The sequence below is a fragment of the Corythoichthys intestinalis genome, chromosome 8, assembly GCF_030265065.1.
Source record: "Corythoichthys intestinalis isolate RoL2023-P3 chromosome 8, ASM3026506v1, whole genome shotgun sequence".
NCBI classification, from domain to species: domain Eukaryota; kingdom Metazoa; phylum Chordata; class Actinopteri; order Syngnathiformes; family Syngnathidae; genus Corythoichthys; species Corythoichthys intestinalis.
The window spans coordinates 28,365,438-28,390,365 of NC_080402.1; the positions used below are offsets into that span (position 1 = coordinate 28,365,438).

Below are 24,928 nucleotides of genomic sequence, written 5' to 3' on the forward strand. Positions count from 1 at the left end.
TTCCCCACTGACCGACCAGCAAGTTAAAAAAAATAAATAAATAAAAATAAAAAAATCCACTGGTTTTTTTTTTCTACTGGCGGAAACAGGCAACAGCAAGTTAAAAAAAAAAAAAAAAAAAAACTTTTTTTTTTTATACTGGCGCAAATGGGCTTCTTGTTTTGTTGAAAAAAAAAAGTTCATACTTTTTTTTTTTTTTTTTTTTAGTGGCGGGAATGGGCTTCCATACGTTACCGGGTGCAACAGCGTCTCCTACGACAAAAAAAGGGGTTAGGAAAAATGGACTCACTTTTCACCGTTTTCCTGCATGGAGGACCAAATATCAGATCACGAAGGTACGACGGATGGCTGGATTGCAGCGGTTCGTCGGAAAAGCATTTCTTATGATCATATTTCTGCTGGAATGAGAGTGTATTCCCCTCATCTCTACTCTTGTAAGTTGAACGATTTATCCGTTTGGTTTCAATACGTTTTTTTGTTTTTTTCTTTACTGTTGTGTAAATCTGCCTCAGTAGCAATGCTAACCTACTCCTCCTCATCACCTACCTGTTGTGTTACTAGGAAAACCTGCATATGAAATGCTGACAACACATCCCGATTGGTCACCATATCTCTTCTTGGGTTATTCTGAGGTCAAGCGCACCACATCGGAGCGTTGAGAGGTTGGAAAGGCGAAGAGTGCACGCTGAAACTTCAGTTTGCTCTGCTCTTACAAACACGATCCCAAGTGTTATGAAAAGTCAATAAAATATGAATACCAAAACATGACTTGAACAACTTCTTGACAAACTGTAACTGCTTGTTGTTTACTTCAGGTCTTCATAATAAACAGGTGTAATAATTACAAAGTCAGGTGACTTAATTTTGTTATTCTATTTGGAATATGCATTGACAATTTTTGGACAGTGTTGTAGACAAGAACTGGGACTGATAAGTTGCAATAGATTTATTTCAAGTAATGCAATTTCTCCAATACGATATTTGAATTGACAGTTTAAAATCTTTAAATTAGTGCAAACAAGGCCCACCCTCTGACGGTGGCAGCAAATATTATATAAGTAATACACAAATACAAGATCACAATAAACGTGTCTTTGTCAAAGCAGTTTAAAACACTATTTACTGGCCTTGGGTAAATTGCCAGACAGGATAAATATGTGCTTTAAAGTTCTTGCATTTCCATTTTAAGTATTGCAAGTACTAGTCTCCAACACAGTATTTGAACTGACAGTTTAAAATCATTTTAGTACAAAATGGCCCACACTCTGGCAGGGGGCAGCAAATATTATAATACATAATACATTATAAAAAGCTATATACTATATAAATACAAGATCACAACAAAACCTGTATTTTTCAAAGCAGTTAAAAAACATCCAGTGGCCTTAGGTCAGTGCTTCTCAATTATTTTCTGTCACGCCCCCCCAAGGAAGACGTAAATGTTTCGCGCCCCCCCAAACTCTCTGCCGCCACTGTAAATATTATCATTTGTCTATAAAATTAAATTATAAATACGCATCTGCCTAACATTGTGTCCTTTTTTCTAATAAAGAAAAAAAGTAACTTAGATCAACTTATAATAAAGTATAACTTTATTAACATTGTTTTGTTTGTAACAGAGAATACTTGACGTGCATCAATTTGCCTGAATTTAAAAAAAAAAACAAAAAAAATTCACATCCAAACTAAAAAATACTCAAGGTACATTTTTGACCATTTGATACAGAAAAATAAAATGTAATAAAATCAGTAAATAATACCAAATTAAAATTGATTAGAAACATTCACTCATGAGGACAATGTGCCAAAAAATTTGACCGAAAAAACAAATCTGAATAAAAGGGGGGGGGAAAGTGTCCTTGGACAGGACAGTTTTTATTTTTGCTGCTCACAGTATTTACCTCCTTTGCAATGGTGTGGAGTTATTTTGCAATTAGCATGCTAACAATGCTCACTGGCTTACTGATATAACACTGACAAAGCAGGACGATTGTTGGCAATATTCGGCACGTTTTCACTGAAAAAAATCAAGCGGCTTAACAATGAGATTGGGGTCTAATGTCTTTAAGTGGCGTCTTAATTGATTTGGCTTCTTGCTGTCTGCTATAATTATTTTTATACACAGTAAACAGTGGTCTTTCATCATCACCCACTGTATTAAAAGTCAAAGCTAAAAGGCAAACGGCACGAAAAAAGCGCATTAACGGCGGCCGAGGTAGAACCGTAGGTGAGGGCAGTCGTCGTGACGATCCCAAGCCGAAAATGGCACTTCTCGGGCGGCGACGTGAGAACCGGACAAGACAGTGGGTCGCTGCGTGAGTGAGTCCGGTGTTCTGCCAAAATATGCTACATCGGCGAAACGTCCTACATTAGTCGAATTTGACACCTAAAGTACTACCGTGCGCTCTAAACTTGTTTTGTTTAGATGCATACAGGAATAACGTACTAAAAAAAATGCCTGCAGAAAATACTTAAATGTAGTTATATCAAATAAGGACGGTTTAAATACGCTACGTGACTAATGTGGTCAACTGCTTCAAAGCTAACGGAAAAAAACACAATGGTTAAAAGTATGAGAGGGTAATACATGCAAAAAGTATCTTTGAGGCAGTGAAAAGGTTCTAAATAACTAAATAAAAACAAAAATAGTGAGTACTCGCCGCTTCTAACCGATGTGCGCATGCGTGTGGATGCATGCGCAAGCGCCCTGAGCATTGTGTAGAACGTTTCGCCGCGCAGTAAGGAATGGCCGAACACCTGTTGGAAAACGGCTTTCGAAAACGGCGGTGGCACACTGCTATTCATATCTGTTGTCTGTGTGTGCTGAGTGCTCTTCCTTAGTTCAAAAATACTGCGCGCACTCTGAAAATGAGAGCGCCACTGCCACCTACTGAGTGGATGTGCAAGTACACTTTATTCCAGTACGGCAAAAAAAAAAAAAAAAAAAAAAAAAAAAAAAACGTTCCCCGAGGTCACATGCGCCCCCCCTGGCATTGCTCTGCGCCCCCCCAGGGGGGCGCGCCCCACTATTTGAGAAGTACTGCCTTAGGTAAATAAAGGTGTATAAATATGTACTTTACAGTTCTTGCATTTCTATTTTAGGTATTGCAACTTTTCCAACACTATTTGAATTGACAGTCTGAAGTCTACATAAGTGCAAATAAGAATATTATAATTTAAAAATAATAATAGAATATATAAATTCAACATTACAATGAAAGGTGTCTTTGTCAAAGTGGTTAAAAAAAAAAAAAAAAAAAAACGTCACTGGCCATAGTTAAATAGCCAGGCAGAATAAATATGTGCATTAAAGTTCTTGCATTTTCACAAGTTAAAAGCCCGCAGTTCATCGACGAGAAGGGCAGACCCAGATGGCGTCTGCTGCAGGGGCTTGTTTGAGTCCGACACAGGACAAATGGAACCACTCCATTGAACAAATTTTCTTTGTCAAATGATCCAAGAAGAGAGATGGTGACCAATCGGGATGTGTTGTCAGCAGGTTTACCTAGGAACACAACAGGTAGGGGAGTCGTAGTAGGCGAGCATTGCTACCGAGGCAGATTTACACAACGGTGTAAAAAAACAAAAACGTATTGAAACCAAAAGTGGATAAATCGTTCAACTTACAAGAGTAGAGATGACAGGAACACACTCTCATTCCAGCAGAAATATGATTATAAGAAATGCTTTTCCGACGAACCGCTGCAATCCAGCCATCCGTCGTACCTTCGTGATCTGATATTTGGTCCTCCATGCAGGAAAACGGTGAAAAGTGAGTCCATTTTTCCTCACCCCTTTTTTTGTCGTAGGAGACGCTGTTGCACCCGGTAACGCAACAATAAAGCACCCATATTTTCTTTCTAAAACACCGAAAGAGTTAGCTTAGCACTATCACACGTTACAATCCGCATTGACTCTGCCGGCCCGGAAGTGAATTATATTGCCAGCATGGAGGCGGGTCCAAACAATGACGTAGTACGTCCCATTCCCTATACCTGACTGCAGCCATAGCCGACAAACTACGCCCACATGACACGGTAGATATCATATTATAGAACTAGATGCAGATGACAGACACTGCTGCATTGCCAACATGTTTTAAGGACTACATGCGTTTGTAAACAGCCGCCATCTTAAAGCAGTAGACCTCTCAGGAAGGCCCTGATGTAGAGATCCTTCCTAGCGAACCTAAGTAAATTTTTTAAATCTAAAATGCTCCTAAATCGGCAAAATCTTAACTTAAATCTATCTTTAAATGATGAAACAGTTTTAAAACTTACACATGTTTAAAGTAGACAGAAGGGAACTAATGCAATAACGGGAGAAATTTTAACAACTTTAACGATTGATTCACAACTTTAAATGACTTCCACACATAGCAAAGGTTACTAGCTAGTTATCGCAATACCCTTGTGTCTAGTTAAGTGGAGGGTAAAGAATTGGGCTTGGGCCAATTGTCCCCCAAACCCTTTAAGCTTCACATTGTGTGACCTGTTTTTTGTTTTGTTTTGTTTTTTTTTGTTTGTTTTTTTTTGAGAAAAAAAAAAAATATCACTAGTTACTTTGCCAAGTAACTAATTACTCTTACATTCAGGTAACTGAGTTACTAACGCAATTACTTTTTGGGAGAAGTAATTTGTAACTGTAATTAATTACTTTTTTAAAGTAAAATTAACAACACTGCTTGTCAGTATCTTAAAATTACATGAAAGTGACGTAAATTAACTCATTGCCTGCCATAACTGATAGACATCCAATTCACATAAACTGGAAGGACTGGATGTGAATTCTCACAGTGCCATTGATGGCGCTCGATGTCCAATCCGTTTTGACTGGGCGCGGTGAATGAACGTTAACACGAACATTAACAGTAATAGATAAACATGACCAACAGGAGTTCTAAGATTGAGCCCTGCGGAACCCCTTTGACATGTAACTCCGATGCTGCCTGCCCTCCCAGTCAAAATGAATTGGACGTCTAGCACAGTTAATCTCAGCCAGTGAGTTAACTTTTTTGTGTAAAAATAAACTAGTCCGGCCCACGAGATTTCCACAAATGTGGCCCACGAATCAAAAGGAGTTTGACACCTCTGATCTAAGAAGCACCCTGATAATTGAAGTATGACATTACATCCCATCAAAGTGTTAAATGATATAAGTTTGAAATCTGACTAAGGAAAGATATAAGTTTGTCCTTATTGGTGCTCAGTGCTTGCAGAGTTTGATACAGCAGATCAAAACACTGTATTTTTCGTACAATAAATCACACTCGATTATAAATTGCAGCAGCCAAAAAATGCACAATGAAGAGGGGGAAAAAAACTATATACCAGTTGCAATGGTGTATAAATCACATTTTTCATTTCAATCAATTTCATTCGATTAGAGACCAAGAACAAAGAACAGTGATCATTCGATGGATTGGATAACTGTCATCTGCATTGCCATGTTAATCCACATTATTTTTTTTTCTTATATTGTCCAAATCTTTGTTTTAAAATTTTCCATCAAACGTCCACATTTACACTGAAGTAGACATGTGCCAATTACCGGTTTCAAGGTATACTTTGGTATGAAAACGTCAAGATTTCAAAACCGCACAAAAAGGTGACAAGAGAAATCCCTCGCTTGCAGCTGCAAGGCTCAACCCTCCTCCACCGGTTGTTGCTTATTGTCAGTGAGTCAGTTGTACTACACGACGGCTTGAGGAGAAATCGAAGAAAACCAAATCGCTGTTATGGGAATACTTTGGCTACAGAAAAGTTATAGACGGCCGCGGCTTAGAGGAGGGCCAACCGACATGTAAAACATGTTTGAAGAGGGTGGCTGCTCAGGAGGCAATACCTCCAATATGATTTCACATTTATACAAAATTAAAGGTCTAGTAAACACTGTCATGGATATTTCCCACCAGCTACGAGAGTTAACTCCAGCGTGTTTAGTGTGTCTAACGGTGGTAAAATGTGTTTTTCTCCTCTGTGGCAACTGTCTGTGTTGAGTGTGTGTATAATACAAAAATGATCCATACACACCTGCTTTTTATGGAGCCTCATCTAAATGACTGCATTATTTTAATGTTAATTAGAATTAAAGATCGGGATGCCGATCGATTGGGTCCGATCAAGTCATTTTCAAAGTATCGGAATCGGCAAAAAAATATCGGACATGCCTTTTTTTAATATTTATATATTTTGATTAAATCGTTTTCTAATTGTATTTAACGTTACAGAAAAAAATGTCTTACACTCATCCAGAGTCTTTAGTTTTGGCTTAAAGTAGGGCTATCAAATTTATCGCGTTAATGGGGGTAATTAATGTTTTTAAATTAATCACGTTAAAATATTTAATGCAATTAACGCATGCGCTGCACGACCCACTCACGCATTGTCGCGTTTAATCTATAATGCCGCCATTTCACCAATATATAGAGCTATAAGGCAGCGCAAAATGAGTAAAGTGAATTTTGGCAGTCTTTGGAGCCTTTATTTAGTTGGCTCAAGCCTTAAAACCCCCCTCTCAACAATTAGAGATATCATGAGAAGCAATGTGGGGAAGAAAGGTAGTAGATGATCTTTTTCTTAACACCCTATGTTATTTCCCAACGCAGAGAGGATATATCAATTGGTGCCACTACGCACAGTCATGGTTGCACTTCCCATCATGCATTTGGGCAGAACAGTTAAATGGCTACAGTATCACTTATGAAAGCTCAACAAATACACTAGATGGCAATATTTAGTCACAATATACAAAGTCACATTTATCCTTTAAGAATTACAAGTCTTTCTTTCCGTGAATCCCTCTCACAGAAAGAATGTTAATAATGTAAATGCGATCTTGAGGATTAATTGTCATAATAAACAAATACAGTACTTTTGTACTGTATATTGAATGTATATATTCGTCCGAGGTTTATTCATTTTTTTCTTAATGCATTGCCAAAATGTATATGATTGGGAAAAATTATCGGGAATGATTGGAATTGAATCGGGAGCAAAAAAAAACAATCGGATCGGGAAATATCGGGAACGGCAGATACTCAAACTAAAACGATCGGGATCGGATCGGGAGCAAAAAAACATGATCGGAACAACCCTAATTAGAATATATATTCATTTTAACATTATACTATGTTCCAATTTGCTAATATGTTTTGAAAAATAAAAATCCTGTTCAATGGAAAAAAAAATTTTTTTTTAACCAAAATATCTCAAAGTAACACATTTTAGAACTGTAATTGCAATACCGTGATATTTTGGCATAAGGTTATCATATTGTCAGAAAATCACACTGGCACATGCCTACACCAGGGTAATACAGTAAATTAGGCAAAACAAAAAGGACAAACCCTTGAGAGACCCCACCTCATAGCAATTCAATAAATTTCAAAACCTCTAAAGATTACTAAAGAACCCCTTACCAGAGCCAACTTGTTCTTAAGTCTTACTCCCAGCCAGCTACCGAATAGACTTTAAAGCCTTCAATTGGTCTATAAATAACTGAATGATTTACGTCCTGAATACATTAAAATAATAATAATAATAGAAAGTAAACAGCTTCAGGCTCTAAGATCTATAGACTCAGGTCGGATAGTGGAGCCCAGAGTTTAAAGCAAATATGAAGAAGCAGTATTTGGGGATTATGCTGCACATAAATGGAATAATCTTCCCAAAGTAGTTGACGCAGCCACAATATTTTTAAGTCAGGGTTAAAAAAAACTTGTTTTTGCCTTTTTTTAAATGCATATTTTAATCTAGTAAAGCACATTGAGGTGAAGTAACCTTGTGTATAAATTGCACAATACAAATAAAGATGCCTTGCCTAGAAAATTTTGACTAATAAAAATCACTTAGGTGCTGCCCTGACAAAAGCATTTGTGTTTTCTGGAATTACTGTTCCAGTTCTTGGCTTTTTTTCCCCAGCTAAAAAGCAAACCCAAAGAAATAAAAACTCCTGAAACGCCACGGGACATTAACAGCAGCTTTTAAAGAAAGCCTTGTAAGGCAAGAGAAGCTGAATTCAAGGATGCAAAACGCTTGCGATGCAAATCAGAAATCCTCCACAGAGCAGAGAAGCCGGACCACCTTACTAATATGCAGCCCCTGAGCTGCTGTGGTGCTGCTGCTTTCCTCTGCAACTTGCCTTTTGATTTATTCATGTAACCTCTGAAATATTAATGGCAGGAGACTTCAAAGTCAGTGATTTAAAGGGTTGCTCATAGGCAGCTGTTAGTAGGTGACATAGCGACCGATGTCTGCTTATGTTGCACAAGTCGATTGCCCAGAACAAAAAAAAAAAAAAAAATCAAGAATTCAGCAGACCGAAAGAAAAACAAACAGACATCACTTGGGACTGTAAGAGGCTGCTTCCCATATTGACTAGAGAAAAGAGCGTAAATACTGTAGCTCCAGGGCCTGTAATGTGAAATTATGTTCATCCCGGACTGACAGAACAAGTCCGGTATATGGGGTTTTACCCTGAGGAGAGCATAGATCGTTTAATACAAGTCTGAAAGCAGAAAAGGCCATATAAGGCAACACACACGTTAAGATTTATTAAGAAAATTAGATTAACAGTAAATACGTTGAAATGAGCAGTAGTTAATGTGTATGGTGTGCTCTTCCTACAGCTTAGTGGTGAGTCCGTCTGCTCTGACTGTCGATGATAAGACTTTCCTGTGGAGGAATTCAGACACTACCGGAGCAACCACCTCGGGGTTGTTAAGATGGACATGATGGCCGCCGGGTACCCTCTCCACCGTGTGCTGAGGTAGAGGAAACAAGAGACATGAAAAGGAAAATAAAGTTGCACCCATTTTTCTGTGTTTACTTGAAGTGCGGCGCCTCAGATTTCTCATCAGCAGAACTTGACCACATTACATTATGTAGGTCAGTTGAAGAAACATTTAGCATGCTGCTTTCACAACAACTGTATGCAGCTATCTTAACCCTTTCTGACTTTCAGCCACACAAAGTTGGTTTGTCTGTCAGTCTTTTAATTAAAGTGTACTGATCTAGCCTTTTAATTATGGAGGACCAGGAGTGCAAAAATTCAATAAATAAATACACAATTAAATAAATAATTAAAAGTGTCATTAAAATGCTTTTATTTCAATATTTCTTTCTTTCTTTCAATTTTTATTTATTTATTTCAATTTATATTTATTTATTTCGATTTTTATTTATTTATTTCAATTTATATTTATTTATTTCAACATTTATTTCGATTTTTATTTATTTCGATTTTTATTCATTTATTTCAACTTTTATTTATTTATTTCAATTTTTATTTATTTATTTCATCATTTATTTATTTATTTCAACTTTTATTTATTTCACTTTTTATTTATTTCATTCTTGCACTCTTGTTCCTCTGGAGGTGCAACCATGAAATAATTTTGTCACGATTGCTCGTCAAAGTTTCTAATGTCTGATTGGTTGCTCAGCAAAGCAAGTCTTAACTAGTCGATCTCAGATAATAGACTGACGCCTGAGGCATTGGCTAATTTTTATGTACACCCGATACATAAGGTGGCAGTGTAGATCTGTATAATCTGAAAAATAATTGCTCCCTCAAAATCACAAAGACGATGAAGATTAGTAGCGTGGTCAGTGTAGCGGTAGTAGGCTTTGACTTTCGCGTGTTGTCCAAGCAAAACATACATATGCCCAAAATGTGCCCAGAGCTGCTCGGAGAAGCAGCAAATTTAATCGAGGACACTCTGAGGAGAACTCCACCAGCAGTCCATGGTGGAGTCCAGTCTGTGGCTTCTACATCTCGCGGGCCAGCGCCTTTAAACGGGCTGATGTCTGCATACGGGAAACTAGTATAACTCAGAAGTGGAACGGTCCTTGGATATTTACCAGATTTTATTTATTTTTATCAAGTTTTGAAATAAGGCTAAATGACAGAAATAACTAGCAGTTTCCTAAGTAGTTTTACTCTGAACTCCGACATCATTTTTACATGACTTAGTTTGGGTCTAGGGGTGCTCCAGTGTCTCTCTAAAGTGGACCCGTTATCGAATAGGTCACCGTTTTTCCCCCCATATATTTAATAAAGGGATTTGCGCTCTGAAGCCACATCATTGCATTCTGAAGCCAGCGCATTGCATTACCGTAATGCACATAATGCAAACAATAATCCAAATGAGGGGCGGCTGGTTTTACTTCGTTTTTACGAGTGGAGGCTGGCTTGACCGCAGTTCTAAACTATCTAAAACTCTTCGATCAACATCTTGATCTGACAGAGCCGAGATGATGCCAATAACGATAATTAATTGCTCTGTTTTGTAGGACACGTACTCAGGGTCCAAATGTCCTGCTTCAATTTGTTCTGAGAAATCTAACATGTCCCAAGAGAGCTCATGCAAAATCTCAGATAATGCCGCCATGTTGGGAAGAAATAGGACGTAGCAATCGCTTATTATTCGATCAACTCAAACCCCGCCTAGTTCACGGCCGCCCACCGAGTTTGATGAGCCAATGACAGATAAAATTATTTCATGCGGCCACACGGGGAACAAGAGTGCAAGAATGAAATAAATAAAAAGTGAAATAAATGAATGTTGAAATAAATAAATAAATGATGAAATAAATAAATAAAAATTGAAATAAATGAATAAAAATTGGAATAAATAAATAAAAATTCAAATACATTTTGAAATAAATATAAAATGAAATAAATAAATAAAAATTGAAATAAAAAAATAAAAGTTGAAATAAAGGAATAAAAATTGAATAAATAAAAATCGAAATTAATTTTGAAATATAAATTGAAATAAAAATGAATCGAAATAAATATAAATTGAAATAAATAATTAAAAATTGAAATAAATATAAATTGAAATAAATAAAAATTGAAATAAATAAATATAAATTGAAATAAATAAAAATTGAAATAAATAAATATAAATTGAAATAAATAAAAATTGAATATTGAAATAAATAAATATTGAAATAAAAGCATTTTAATGACATTTTTAATGATTTATTTAATTGTGTATTTATTTATTGAATTTTTGCTTATTTATTGAATTTTTGCACTCCTGGTCCTCCATATTTAATTGCCCATCTGTTTTGCTCTCTGCTGGTCATTTTTCAGTCTTCCACTCTAAATGGTGTCCTCTCCATCCATCTGTGGAATTACCTTATTTGTCAGCCATTCCATTCGTCTGCCATTTTGTAGACCACTTTTCCTTTTCATTGGGCCTTTCAGTCTGTCAAATATCATTCAGTACCTGGGTTGGTCAGTCAGTCTTTCTGACTCACTTGGTGGTCATTTGGATGGTACGTCAAAAGGGCTTTTTTTTTGCTATCTACAGTTGATGTCAAAAGTTTAAAAACACTTGTAAAGAGCATAATGTCAAGGTTCTCTTCAGTTTACTGTAGAAACACACGCACGCTCTGTTGGGGGGCTATTTTTCAGGCGCAGCCTCCTGACTATCCGGACCCCTGGCTGGATGGACGTCCTCGTTGGTCCCCCCCAGTCTCATCTGGCTTGATGGACCTCCTCTTGTTCCCTCACTCTATTGCATCTCTATAAACTGTAACTCGGTCTCCTAATTTCCATTAGCAGTCCTGGTGCATCTTGTCTATCCGTCCTGGGAATGGATCTCTCCTGACTGTGGTTCTCCCCAAGGTTTCTCATTTTTTCCAAGTTTTTCCTTGCCGACATGGAGGGTCTAAGGATGAGGGATGCCCAGGACTTGGACGAGAACTTTATTTAATTCATCTACTGTTTCTGACTGTGTATCATATTTTCTCTGCAAAGTCCTTTGAGACAACCTTGTTGTGTGTTACGGATGGGGAGTAATTTTTCTTTTTGTTCAGGTATGTATGTTTTCCCTTTCACTTTATACTGGTTTATGTTGGTTTTCACCTGTATTTTTCCTTTGCAGTAGTTTCCACCTGTGTGATCACAGAAGGCCTCCACAGCTGGAACCACTTCCTCATCATCCAATCATCTGTTCGTCCTGCCACTATATAAGTTGAATTGTTTGCTTGGTTCAGGAGAGGCGGTGGCAGCTCTCAATTTGGTTGTATTGGTTTGTTGAAGCCTGTTATGTTTTGACTTTGATTCTGTTTGTTTCAGTTTGCTTTCTGCCACTTGTTTATTAATGATCTCTTTTGTCTTTTTTCTTTAGGTTGGCGCAGAGCACAGAGGTAGGGACTTTAGCTATACACCTGCAGGTATACATCATGTCTCCCACCTCACGTAGGTAACCCTCTGTATTAGTCCATTAGATAGAGCGGCAACACCATCCATGTATTTTGGGGCACAATAGATGCCTGTCACTGTAGTGTTTTAGTTTGGGGGTTGTTTTGGGTTCTAGGTTCAGTTGGGGTTTTTTGGAACTGTTTATTTGGTGTTTGCTGCACAGTGCAGGGGGTTGGGTAAATGTTTGTGTGCTCTGTGTCCATTGTTTCTTTTCTGTTAAAAAAACTTTTTATTTGCAATTTTGATTTGTCACTGCCTCCTCCTTGCACACCTGCCGTCTTATGTTACGCTCGCGGCCCCTGACCACCAGGGGTACTCGTATTTAGGGCTGTACAAATAAAATCGAATTGAATGAACACACATTAAAAGAGGAAATGGAATATTAAGCCTTATTTAAGTCCTAACCTAAACCACATTGAAAATGTTAGCATTATTATGCATTAGAGGTGGGAACCTCTTTGTAAGATTTGCGATACAAAGCTCACGATAACGATGATCTCACAATATGGCGATACAACGATTATCGATACATTGGTCTGGAAATTATTCTAGGATATTCTACAAAACTATACAGAAAAACAAGCTATTTTCACCCTTCTGCTGTGAATTACAATAAGTTTATCACTAGTAGACGTCCAATCTGTTTGAAGTGGTAGAGTGGCCATCTATCCCACTTCAAACTGATTGGACGTCGATGGCCGTCAATGGACACCGATGAGTTTAATTTGAGGGCATTTCAGGCCATTTTTTACTGAATTTTAGTCACTTCCTGTTGATTTTGGGGCATTTCAGGGTCATTTCCTGTTGGTTTTGGGGCATTTATGGGTGACTTCCTGTTTTGTAACAAAAATCAACAGGAAGCGACCCAGAAATGCCACAAAGTTTTGAGGATTTTTGGTTACAGAACAGAAAGTGACCCAAGAATCTCCCCAAATGGATAGGCAGTGACTCAAACTCAGGAAGTAACCTGTAAATACCCTAAAGTGAACAAAAAGTGACCTGTAAACGCCCCCAAAAATCGGAAAGACTGGCTGCGAATGCTCTGATTTCAAATGAACGAACGAACGTTCGGTTGCCCCTCCCAGTCTAAGTGGATTGGGCGTCTAGCGCCACCAATGGCAGCCATTTAACAAATGGCAGTTAACAGAGACACTATTCGGTGGAATATTTTGGTCGAAACTTGTTGGTTCCTTAATTTTTTTTAAATTCATTTTTTATTTTTAAAACATTGACACCTTTTTAAAACGATACATCGGTTCTTGGCAGGAGCATATTGATAACCTTTTGGAATCCAAAGTATTATGATATATCACCATTTTGATACTTTGTCACACCCTTATTGTTCACACAGTTAACATGTATGCTTTCCCATTAAAGTTAGTCACCAGATAGGATAACTTCTGTCTAGGCAGCCTTTCCTTTGTCCTGAGCCATGTTGCCCCAATGTAATCTATGTATTCTATTCTATGTTGCTTTGCTGTCCCTCCCATTCTTTTGTTTTCCCCTGAATAAAAAGAACTGCCATTACAGCAACCAGGGGGGAGCTGCTACCAACCTCCACAAAAGCTACATTGAATTCCTCAGTGTTCTTTTTGGCCTAGCTAGGTGTCCATAAACTCAGCTTCGATTCTATCAGAATATTTGGCCAACAATGAAGAAACAAGTTCATGGCAGAAACCCAACAGATTTAACTGAACTGCACCAATTATGTCAAGAGAGATTGTCACATATTCAACCAGAAGCTTGTGGATGGCTACCAAAAGTGCCTACCGGTAATTGAAGTTGCAACGGCCACGGAACCACTTTATTAGCATTGCTGCATGTATTTTTTTTCGGCCCAGAAAATTTGGTCACTCTTCCGTTAAAAAAGGGGTGGGGGGGTACATGTAAATTTCACCTTCATGAGCTTTTAATCATCTTATATGGTCATTCCCTGGTTAAGTGCACAGTCGAAGTGTGCACAAAGTTTTACCAGCTGACAAAGCACAATACCTTTTGGGTTTATGTTTTAGCTCAGTGCTCACTGTTCAGGCGAAGACATCTTCAATGACATTGACTGATTGTGATTGACTCAAATTATATTTATTTGAAAAGCTAATTATGGGCACTTTATTTGAAGTGAAAACTGTTCTTGCCTTTGTTTTGTTCATTATAATAAAAGTCATGTCATCAAGAAAATTCTGGTAAGGTCAAAGGCAAATCTATACCTAATCCACCACTATTATTTTTTGACCTACAGGTGTTCAAAAAATCAGGTGAATATACATTTTAAAATTATATATATATATATATATATATATATATATATATATATATATATATATTTTTTTTTTTTTATATACACATACACTCACCGGCCACTTTATTAGGTACACCATGCTAGTAACAGATTGGACCCCCTTTTGCCTTCAGAACTGCCTCAATTCTTCGTGGCATAGATTCAACAAGGTGCTGGAAGCATTCCTCAGAGAGTTTGGTCCATATTGACATGATGGCATCACACAGTTGGTGATTTGAGTGACTTTGAACGTGGCATGGTTGTTGGTGCCAGGAGAGCTGGTCTGAGTATTTCAGAAACTGCTGATCTACTGGGATTTTCACGCACAACCGTATCTAGGGTTTATAGAGAATGGTCCGAAAAAGAAAAAAATATCCAGTGAGCAGCAGTTCTGTGGGCGGAAATGCCTTTTTGATGCCAGAGGTCAGAGGAGAATGGCCAGACTGGTTCGAGCAGATAGAAAGGCAACAGTAACTCAAATAACCACCCGTTACAACCAAGGTAGGCAGAAGAGCATCTCTGAACGCACAGTGCGTCGAACTTTGAGGCAGATGGGCTACAGAAGGAGAAGACCACGCAGGGTGCCACTCCTTTCAACTAAGAACAGGAAACTGAAGCTACAATTCGCACAAGCTCATCAAAAGTGGACAATAGAAGATTGGAAAAACGTTGCCTGGTCTGATGAGTCTTGATTTCTGCTGCGACATTCGGATGGTAGGCTCAGAATTTGGCATCAACAATATGAAAGCATGGATCCATCCTGCCTTGTATCAACGGTTCAGGCTGGTGGTGGTGGTGTAATGGTGTGGGGAATATTTTCTCAGCATTCTTTGGGCCCCTTGGTACCAATTAAGCATCGTTGGAATGCCAAAGCCTACCTGAGTATTGTTCCTGATCATGTCCATCCCTTTATGAACACAAGGTACCCAACTTCTGATGGCTACTCTCAGCAGGATAATGTGCCATGTCATAAAGCTGGAATCATCTCAGACTGGTTTCTTGAACATGACAATGAGTTCAATGTACTCAAATGGCCACCACAGTCACTGGATCTCAATCCAATAGAGCATCTTTGGGATGTGGTGGAACGGGAGATTCGCATCATGGATGTGCAGCCGACAAATCTGCACCAACTGTGTGATGCCATCATGTCAATATGGACCAAACTCTCTGAGGAATGCTTCCAGCACCTTGTTGAATCTATGCCACGAAGAATTGAGGCAGTTCTGAAGGCATAAGGGGGTCCAACCCGTTACTAGCATGGTGTACCTAATAAAGTGGCCGGTGAGTGTATATAATCTGTTATCGTATCAGTCTTGAGGAGCAGGAGGCTCTCGATATCGGTTTTTAAAAAATGGATATCGTGCACCCCTCGTTCTTTACAAATGTAAACTTCTGATCACATCTGTATTAGCATATTTTGTCTCTGCCAATCATTCTGCCTGCTTACTGTTCTGTCTGTCAGTGGGCCTGTCAGAAAGTGACTTTATCTTGATGTTTACCTGCAAAGTCTTGCCACATCTGCTTTTCTGCAAAGCCTTTCTGTTGTATGTGATCAGTGAGTTAGTCTGAATTATTAGTCTGTTTGTTGTCCTGCCAGATTGTCAGTCTTTATGTCAGAATGCAAAACTGTCTGTTGTTCTGTCAGCATATCTGTCAGTTCATTAGTTTGTCAGTCATTTAGACATGATCGGTCAGATCCATCCATCAGTGTGATGTTCTATCTATTTGTTAGTCTCACTGTCTCATCCTATCAACATAATTATATATTAAGGCTCTCTCACAGTCAATAAAATGGAAGCTACAAGCACAACAACTCTGCATGAACCCACTTACATGATTCTGTCTATAGCCCTGCAGAAGCTCGGATGCAAATTTCCTCTGGTCGGGTTCTGCAAATATTTTCTGAAAGCCGTCATCCGCACTGAAAAAAAGATGGGATGTACAATTCCTGGTGTTGGAGTATAGCACTAGTACATCCATAATTGTGTGTGGCTGATAAATAACTTACAGAACCAAAAGAACAGAGGCTTGAATTCTGGAGAGCATCACCAGACTCTGCTCCAAGCTAATACGAGCTATGTTTTTCTTCATGAACAACAGACAACACCGTGTTTGAACGTGAAATCTCATAGATTAAACATAAAACAGAACCCTACCAGATTAATACGGAAGTCACGTGAGAAGACCACTCCTGCATGAGATGATCACAGTGAATTTGCAGAAGAAAGAGAATACAGATTATCCTGAGTGAAGAGCATGAGAGCATAGAAGATAAGGAAAGAAGAAACAAACCTCCTTCAACTTTAACCAGACCACGTTCTAAAAGGTTGCTTGCAGACGCCTCAGACAGAGTTGGGTTTGCTGCCAACAACCTGAGACAAAAAGAAGATAAAATCAATACAGATGCTAAATACAGTCCTCGTGCAAAATAACAAAAAAAAAAACTGCCATACCTTTCTACTGCTTTCTCATAGGTGTAAACTCTCTCACTCTTTGCAGGATTCTTTTCAAACTTAAGCATGTCATCCATCCCCTGCCGCATTATTTTGGACATTTCATTCTGTAATTAACACCTTGCAGTGAGATATCAGTGTTCTGTAGGAGAATAGGTCCAGTTGTACCCTTCAACTCATTATTTGCTATTTCCGGTGATTGATGTCCAATCCATTTGGATTGGAAGGGTTGGCAGTGATCATTCATTCCCAGCCATCAAAAGAAGTAAATTTGTGTGATGAAAGTACTAAATTTGAAGTTGAATTTCTAACACTGAATTTTTTCCAGCATTGAAATTGAGTCGCAAAAAATCAGGAGCAAAAATTTAGTTGCAAATTCAGCCATTAAAAAATGTACTTCAATGGCCCTCCTAGTCCAAAGGGCTTGAACATCTATGGCCGTCAATGGTGGCCAATTAACTAAGTAAGAGGGTCTCCTGACCACTCCAAAATAATGCTGACTGAACAAAACAATTCACAGTTCATCTATTGGCAGACATGTTCACAGTTTAGGTGAAGTCTCAATTAACTTCAGGGCATGGATTAGTCAAAGATATTTGAGATAATCAACTCAAGTCTAATGTCATGTTAACGTGCTTTTACTGTAGATTGTTACATGCAGGAAATATATTGTTTTAGGCTTAAAAATGTTTAAACAAGACTCAAGGGCACATAAACAATTTAAATATAACCTCTAAATGTGCTTAACAACCACACGCGCTTTAAAATAAAATAGAAAATTAATAGAGCTAATAATCCTTATGTATAATGGGTTCTGAAAATTGTAATGAAAACATTTAACAACTTTGACCCAAACAGGGGGTTATCTGGGAGAGAGAAAACATTCTTTTTAGTTTACCGGATCAGTGGGTAAGAATCCATAAGAGTCCAGCATGACACAAGCCTCTACCATCTCAGGGAAAAGCGCACTGAACTGAATCAAAGACAAGGCGGGTCAAAGTCAACACTAATTAGAACGTTTTAAATGGCAGATGAAAACAAAAACAAAGGTGAAACAACATTTTGGCACAACTTACCATTCCAGCAATGTTACCGCCTTAAAAAAAGATAGAGATGTGGACATTTATGAAAAAGATTTTCAAATGGATGTGACCAATGCAAGGCTATACTCACCCATACTATGGCCCAGGATGGAGAATCTGCGCCAGTGGAGGGCTGTGGGAGTTAATTTCACAGATCATCAGGCAGCTACTGCATCTCATCACAATACAACACCCCACATTGGTTTTACTTGCCATGAACCTCAAGGCTTTTGAACATGACTGGACAATGTGATTGCAATCAATAAGATCCTCCTCCACAACCCCCCCCCCCCTCCCATTTGTTTTTCTGAATCGGCCTATATCAAATGGGAGTGAGTGTATGGAAATATGAATTGTCTCAGACAACAAATGTCTAACTAAATCTGAGTGAAAATAAAATACACAGATGTGACTTACTCTCAACAACTCTTTGAATATCAGCCACATATGAAGTAAAGGTGTAAAAAACACCGGGGGGACGATGTGAAGACAGTCCGTGACCTGCCAGATCCACTGCCACATATCTGCATTCTGAGACCAGGAGAAACAGATTACTGACACTAGTTCCCCCAGGAATTCAAAATCTAACGACTGCAGAAATTCCTGCAGATTACAACGCTTTCCTCAGAATTAAAAACCGCCTGCGAAATACAGTGCGAGGTAGGGGTGTGACAAAATATCGAAATGGTGATATATCGTGATACTTTGTATCCCCAAAGGTTATCGATATGCTCCTGTCAAGAATTGAGATATCGTTTTAAAAAGGTGTCAGTGTCTAAAAAAAAAAAATAAAAAGGAACAAACAAGTTGCTACCAAAATCTTCCACTATAATAGTGTATCAGTTAAGTCTAAGGTTGCATTGACGGTGCTCGACGCCCAATCCATTTAGACTAGAAATGTTCGTTCATTCGAAACTAGAGCATTTACAGTCATTCTGTCCGATTTTCAGGGCATTTACAGGTCACTTGCTGTTCATTTGGGTGATTCCCAGGTCACTTCCTGTTATGTAACTCAAAATAAACAGGAAGTGACCCATAAAATACCTCCAAATCAACAGGAAGTAACTGAAAATCAGCAGGTAAATGACCTTAAATGGCCCAAAATTACCTCATTGCATGGCATTGGCTGCCACTGACCGCCATAGACGTTCAATCCGTTTGAAGTGGGGGGTTCGCTGCCACTCTCGCAGTTCAAATGGATTGGACGTCTGCTAGTGATAAACGCATTCCAATTCACAGCAGAAGCTTGTTTTTCTGTTTATTAGTCGTTTGTAGAATACCATTAAATATACTAGATTTCCTGATCAATGTATCGATAATCGTTGTATCGCCTTATCGTCAGATAATCGTTATCGTGAGCTTTCTATCGCAAATCGTATCGTATCCTGAGGTACCAAGAGGTTCCCACTCCTAGTGCGAAGTGCAGAATCTTTTATAGTACCTATAGACAACTTGTACAATAGTACAGTGGTACCTCTACATACGATCGCTTCGACACACAAAATTTTCGACATCCGACGTAAAATTTGACTCGCCATTTGTTTCTACATCCGACGACATGCTCGAAATACGACGAAAATGGCAGCACCGCAGACGAATGCACGGCGGATTTTCTTGTGTGACAAATCAACACTGGTTTCAGAAAAGGTTGGTACAGGTGGTGAAACAAGGAAAAAGTTGACGCTTACCTTCTAAATGAAGATGCAAATGACAGAAAAATATGAGCGTAGGGTGGGCATCCGTGAAATGGCTCAACAATACATCTCCACGGTCCTCCTCCGACCATCGTTCGCCAGTCTTTATAAGTTAAGCTGACAATTCTTATCGTGGTAACATCTCCAGAGAAATCGCCAACTTCGCCACGTTTTTATCATTTATTTCACAACTTATTCAAAACAAAAACACCTTCTGTCTGCCGCAATTGACGGTGTTCTCAAGAAAACATTCAAAGTGAAAGTGAAACTCAAGCTCACCGGTCTGTCTCTGGCACGTCAGCCCCGCGGTGCGTTCAGGGTCAGCAAAAAACGTCCGCCACATTAGAACCCGATTCGTTACATTAATACAGGAATTATTATTATTAGTATTATTATTATTATTATTATTATTATTCCAATTTTGATTTATAATTTATTTGTTTTGCTATGTGTAATTGCCATTTGTAATAGTACCAGCAGTATTTTTTAAGGATTTAGTGAAGGTTTTTGGGCTGTGGAACGAATTAATGGAATTATAATGTATTCCTATGGGAAAAACATGCTCGACATACGACCATTTCGACTTACAAACAAGGTCCTGGAACGGATTAACTCTGTATGTAGAGGTACCACTGTATTTTTACACGTGTGAGTAGCAGAATGTGAGGAGGTCATATCCATGAACACCATGAAAACGTTTGCCAAAAACAAAACACACATTTTCCTTTCAAATTCAAAATACAAACTAAAAACTTACAAAGACGAATGTTAGCCTAGTCTTAGCTGCGAGTGCCACTTTGTCGAGGTTATAAATCTCAGGGCCACTGAGAAAAAAGCTTGAATGAAGGCAACTGGATAACATCAAAGATTGCTAATTGCGACAGATGATCTTGCTCTAAGCACAAATGCACGTTCGCTGGACAAGGATGGTGTTATGGTGTTATACTTGTATAGCGCTTTTCCACCTTTCAAGGCGCTCAAAGCACTACATCGCCATCCACCTACTGGTGACACAGCACCAGGAGCAATGTGGGGTTCAGTATCTCAAGGATACTTAGGCGAGTTCATCATTGCAGAGAATCGAACCCACAACCTCTGGGTTGGGGGGACAACTACTCTACCACTGAGCCACACCATCCCTGGAGAGGTCTCACCCCCAGTGTTTTTTTAGATGAAACCTTTACACAACAATATTTACATTTTACCTAACTTATACATTTTTAAATTAATAACTTATGAATTCTTTGTCTTTTTAACACAAAGGCATGACATGTAGACTAGAGTTGATACAGTGGCTGAAAATGGCGAAACTTCACTTGAGCTTTTTGCTCCCTCAAAAAAAAAAAAAAAAAAAAAAAAGTCGTACAGTAGATATATTTTAATTTTATTTAGAAGTGTTTTTACTTTTTCATAGCAAATATTTTTGTTCTTGCTCTAATCTTGAGCAACCTGAGCTGTGGCTGTGGGTAGTCTATAAGTTCTATTGATTTTAATTTTATTGAAAATATTTGTTTTTTTTTTTGTTGTTTATTTATTTTAACATTATATTCATGCAATATGCAAATATGTTCTGAAAAAAAAAAAAAAATCCCGAAATATATATATTTTTAACAAATACATCTCAAAATAACACATTTTGGAGCTAAAATTGCAATACCGTGATACCGTGAAACCGCGGTATTTTTCCTCAAGGTTATCGTACCTTTAAAATCTCATCCCAGCACATTACTACTCTACATACAAAGCTAATTTGTTCCAGGACCTTGTTTCTATGTCGAAATGGTCGGATGTTGGATTTTCCAATAAGAATACCACTATAATTCCATTAATCTGTTCCACAGCCCAAAAACCTACACTAAATCCTTAATAAATACTGCTGGTACTATTGCAAATAGCAATTACCAAGAGCAAAACAAATAAATTATAAGTAAAAATCAGAATGATAATATAATAATAGTAATAATAATAATACCTGTAATAATGTAAGGAATGTTTTTCTAATGTGGCAGATGTGTTTCGTGTGGTGTATCTGAACGCACCGCGTGGCTGACGTGACAGAGAGAGCTGTATTAGAGTTTTTAACTTTCATTTTCATGTTTTGTTGTTGGCGTCAGCTGCAGCGGACAGTAGGCGTGTTGTGTTGCACAAGTTCTAAAATAAATGATTAAAAACCTGTCAAAGCTGGCGATTTCTTTGGCAATGTTACAATAACAATGATTGTCAACTTATAAAGACTGACGACAAGTCAACATTCTACGGCCGTATTGTCGAGCTAGTTCACAGACGCGCACACCACGCTCATATATTTTTATCATTTCAATCTTCATTTCAATGCTAACGTTTTTCCTATTCCACCACCTGCACTAACATTCTTGGAACCCATGTTGATTTTTCAACATGAAAACAAAGAAAATGAGGCGCTGTCAAAATCGTCGTATTTCGAGCATGTCGTCGGATGTAGAAATAAAGGCGAATCAAATTTTACGTCGGATGTCGAAAAGATCGTGTGTCGAAGCAATCGTACGTCGAGGTACCACTGTACATTGAAATCTAGCAACATAATACTGTAATGATCACAGATCTGGAGACATTAGTGCAGCAGCCTCCTGTATGATTTACCTATTTCAGTCCCATTGACGATGATAGACGTCCAGTCATAAGGCTCTTATCCTTCTTCTGCTGTGAATTTAAATTAGTTTGATACTAGTAGACGTCCAATGCATTTAAATGCGAGGGCTGCCAGCCCTTTCAGTTTAAATGGATTGGATGTGTACCACCGTCGATGGGAGCCACTGAGTTAATTTCAGGATCATATACAGTAATTTAATTTTTACTTTTCTTCTTTCGTTGTATTTGCATATTTTTATGTTGCCATTTGTTTTTATATTGTTTATCCTGCTGTATTAATGGATAGACCCTGATGGGTTAGCTGTATTATTTTATATTTTCATACTTTGTAATTACCTTTAGGGAGAAGAGGAATAAGAGTGTTGAAGGTACCACAGTTGTCAGCCCAGCCATGCAGGCACAACACAGGACGGCCATGATCCGGGCCCCAAACTTTTCCTCTGATCTCTCCCCAGGGGACTGGTACTGACAGTTCTGGACAAAAGCACAAAATTCTTTAGAATAATAAACACACAAACCTAACCTTATATATACCATCTAAATTATGTATAGCTAATACGTACAGTGGGTTTGTAAAGTTACAAACGGAATTGCCTTGCTTAAATTCATTAAATTACATTAGATGGAAGTTTCAGGCTTTTTAATTCGGTTTAGTTATTCGAATTAATAACGTCCCGACACACTACTGTTTGTTTGTTTGTGTGTTTTTTTAGTTCTTTATTAATATGATTAGATTTTAAAAATAGAATTCAGTTACAGTGTAAAATGTGCATGAAGAGGGAAGAGAGACGAAGTGACAAGATGTTACCAGTTTGTTTCATTGAAGCGGTGGACAGGTTTCTGACGTTTTTTAACATTCGTATCATCGAAACACGTTTGGCTCTGTTTGGCAATGGATTATTAAAACGTTCAAATAACTTCGGGTCGTAAAAAATGAAAAGAGAGGCGAGAAACTACTCAACTTTGGAGAGCAATCACACATTAGTCGACTTGTGTTCTGGTTTTCCGGGTTTGCGACGCCACGTGAATAAAACTGAAAAGCGATTGGACAAAAACGGGTGTTGTGCGCCGGCCTGACCAATCACCGCTTAGATTAGGCGGGGTTTACCTTTCACCTTGAAGGGGTTCTCAAACTTTTCCATTAAAATGGTTTATATAAAATTGTAATTAATTTTTAAATATTTGTTCGCAAGCTATTGCCAAGACTTTTTAGGTAAAAATAACGGACAATGTGTTCAAATATCAGAATTTAAACAAATGATTTAATTAATGTGCATTGAACATAACTCATACTAAAACAAATGCTTTTAAAAACCACCAGGATTTAACATTAAATGCAAATGTGTTAAACTTCAGTTAAAAACAACTGAAGAGAATTTCAAACAAGTGAGCTATTCCACACTACAGCCTGAAAGCGTAGTAACTTGTAACCTATAGTAAAAAATAAGTCCGCAATTAATAATCAGCCAAAAACAAAAAAAATAAATCAAATAGATACTGACCGATGCTACATACAGAGATATGAAAATGTTTGGGCACAACTGATAATTTTCAAGATTTTCAGTTTAAATCATTGGTTTGTGTGAATAATCAATTTCAGTTGTATACACCATATAGCAGACAAATAGTAATATCTGAGTTGTGAGAAGTTTTTCGGAATTGCAGAACGTGTGCAATAATTTTTCAAACCAAAAAAGCCAGGTGTGCCAGAACGCAAATTTTGCTTGGTAAGGGCCCAAGTACACCAGATGCATGATCGTTGCGGTTCCGGTCACGTTCAGTGTTGACTGCGTGCCACGCAGTATGTCAAAAACAGGCAAATCATACCGGCTGCGCACGGCTGCGGTCCGCCAACTCCGTTCTCTCGTGAGCGCTCGCGTGATCGCGCGCTATAATGTGCCATTTAAAACAACGAAAAACACGCAGAGTCTATACTAATCAGAAAAGCAGAGAGAGAGCACATTTTTTCTTAATTTGCATATTGATATTTTAGTTATGTCTGTCTCTTAATTCCAGATTGACTGCATCATGTTTAGATCAGGGCTCCGTGTGTGGGGGGTAGGGGGGCGGGCCCTATTTTGCCCTTGGTTGTGTCGGTGGGTTTATATCTTTGTGCACATTTAGAATTTATGGCACATAACATCTGATAGAGCTGTTATAAACAACTGTTAAATAATCTGTAATATTTATAAAATGGATAGCGAATTATATACTCCATGAACTAAAAATCAGCGTACTTGGAATTGGTATCTCAACACTGCAGATTCCTGTGCCCAGCGCAAACTGTTGGGTTTTCTATGAAAAGTCAAGTAAAATGTAGGAAAGAAAGAGAAACGTCTTGAATAGACCACCAGGTCGAAACTTGTGGGTGTCTCTTTAGTCTCTTTCGTACTTTTCCCCCTCGACTCTGTATACAAACCGACATTGTGTGTGTGCCGGGCTCGAGAATTTCTGCAGTGGAGCCACTTTCAGATACGCTGCTTTTTTTTCTCGTTCAGCACGTCGTGTTTGATATCATTGCCAGAAAAACACACATAATAGGACACCTTGCAGCTTCTCTTTTAATGCTGT

At 38.2% G+C, this 24,928-nt stretch overlaps 1 protein-coding gene and 1 long non-coding RNA gene across 2 annotated transcripts; both read right to left on the minus strand.

Moving 5' to 3' along the window:
• Nucleotides 1-3,247: 3,247 nt before the first annotated feature.
• On the minus strand, nt 3,248-6,468 carry LOC130920721 (uncharacterized). The gene is made up of 2 exons (XR_009064206.1): nt 3,628-6,468; nt 3,248-3,505 (listed from the first exon to the last, which is right to left on the minus strand). It is a non-coding gene; the product is annotated as an uncharacterized LOC130920721 (long non-coding RNA).
• Nucleotides 6,469-7,556: 1,088 nt separating this feature from the next.
• Nucleotides 7,557-23,366, minus strand: serhl (serine hydrolase like). The gene is made up of 12 exons (XM_057842383.1): nt 23,166-23,366; nt 22,694-22,831; nt 18,453-18,566; nt 18,127-18,168; nt 18,030-18,049; nt 17,852-17,926; nt 16,954-17,060; nt 16,793-16,872; nt 16,657-16,691; nt 16,509-16,585; nt 16,334-16,421; nt 7,557-8,764 (listed from the first exon to the last, which is right to left on the minus strand). Exons 1-12 carry the CDS (start codon nt 23,221-23,223, stop codon nt 8,624-8,626), a joined length of 975 nt encoding a protein of 324 aa, XP_057698366.1. The 5' UTR covers nt 23,224-23,366; the 3' UTR covers nt 7,557-8,623.
• Between the last annotated feature and the right edge of the window lie 1,562 nt (nt 23,367-24,928).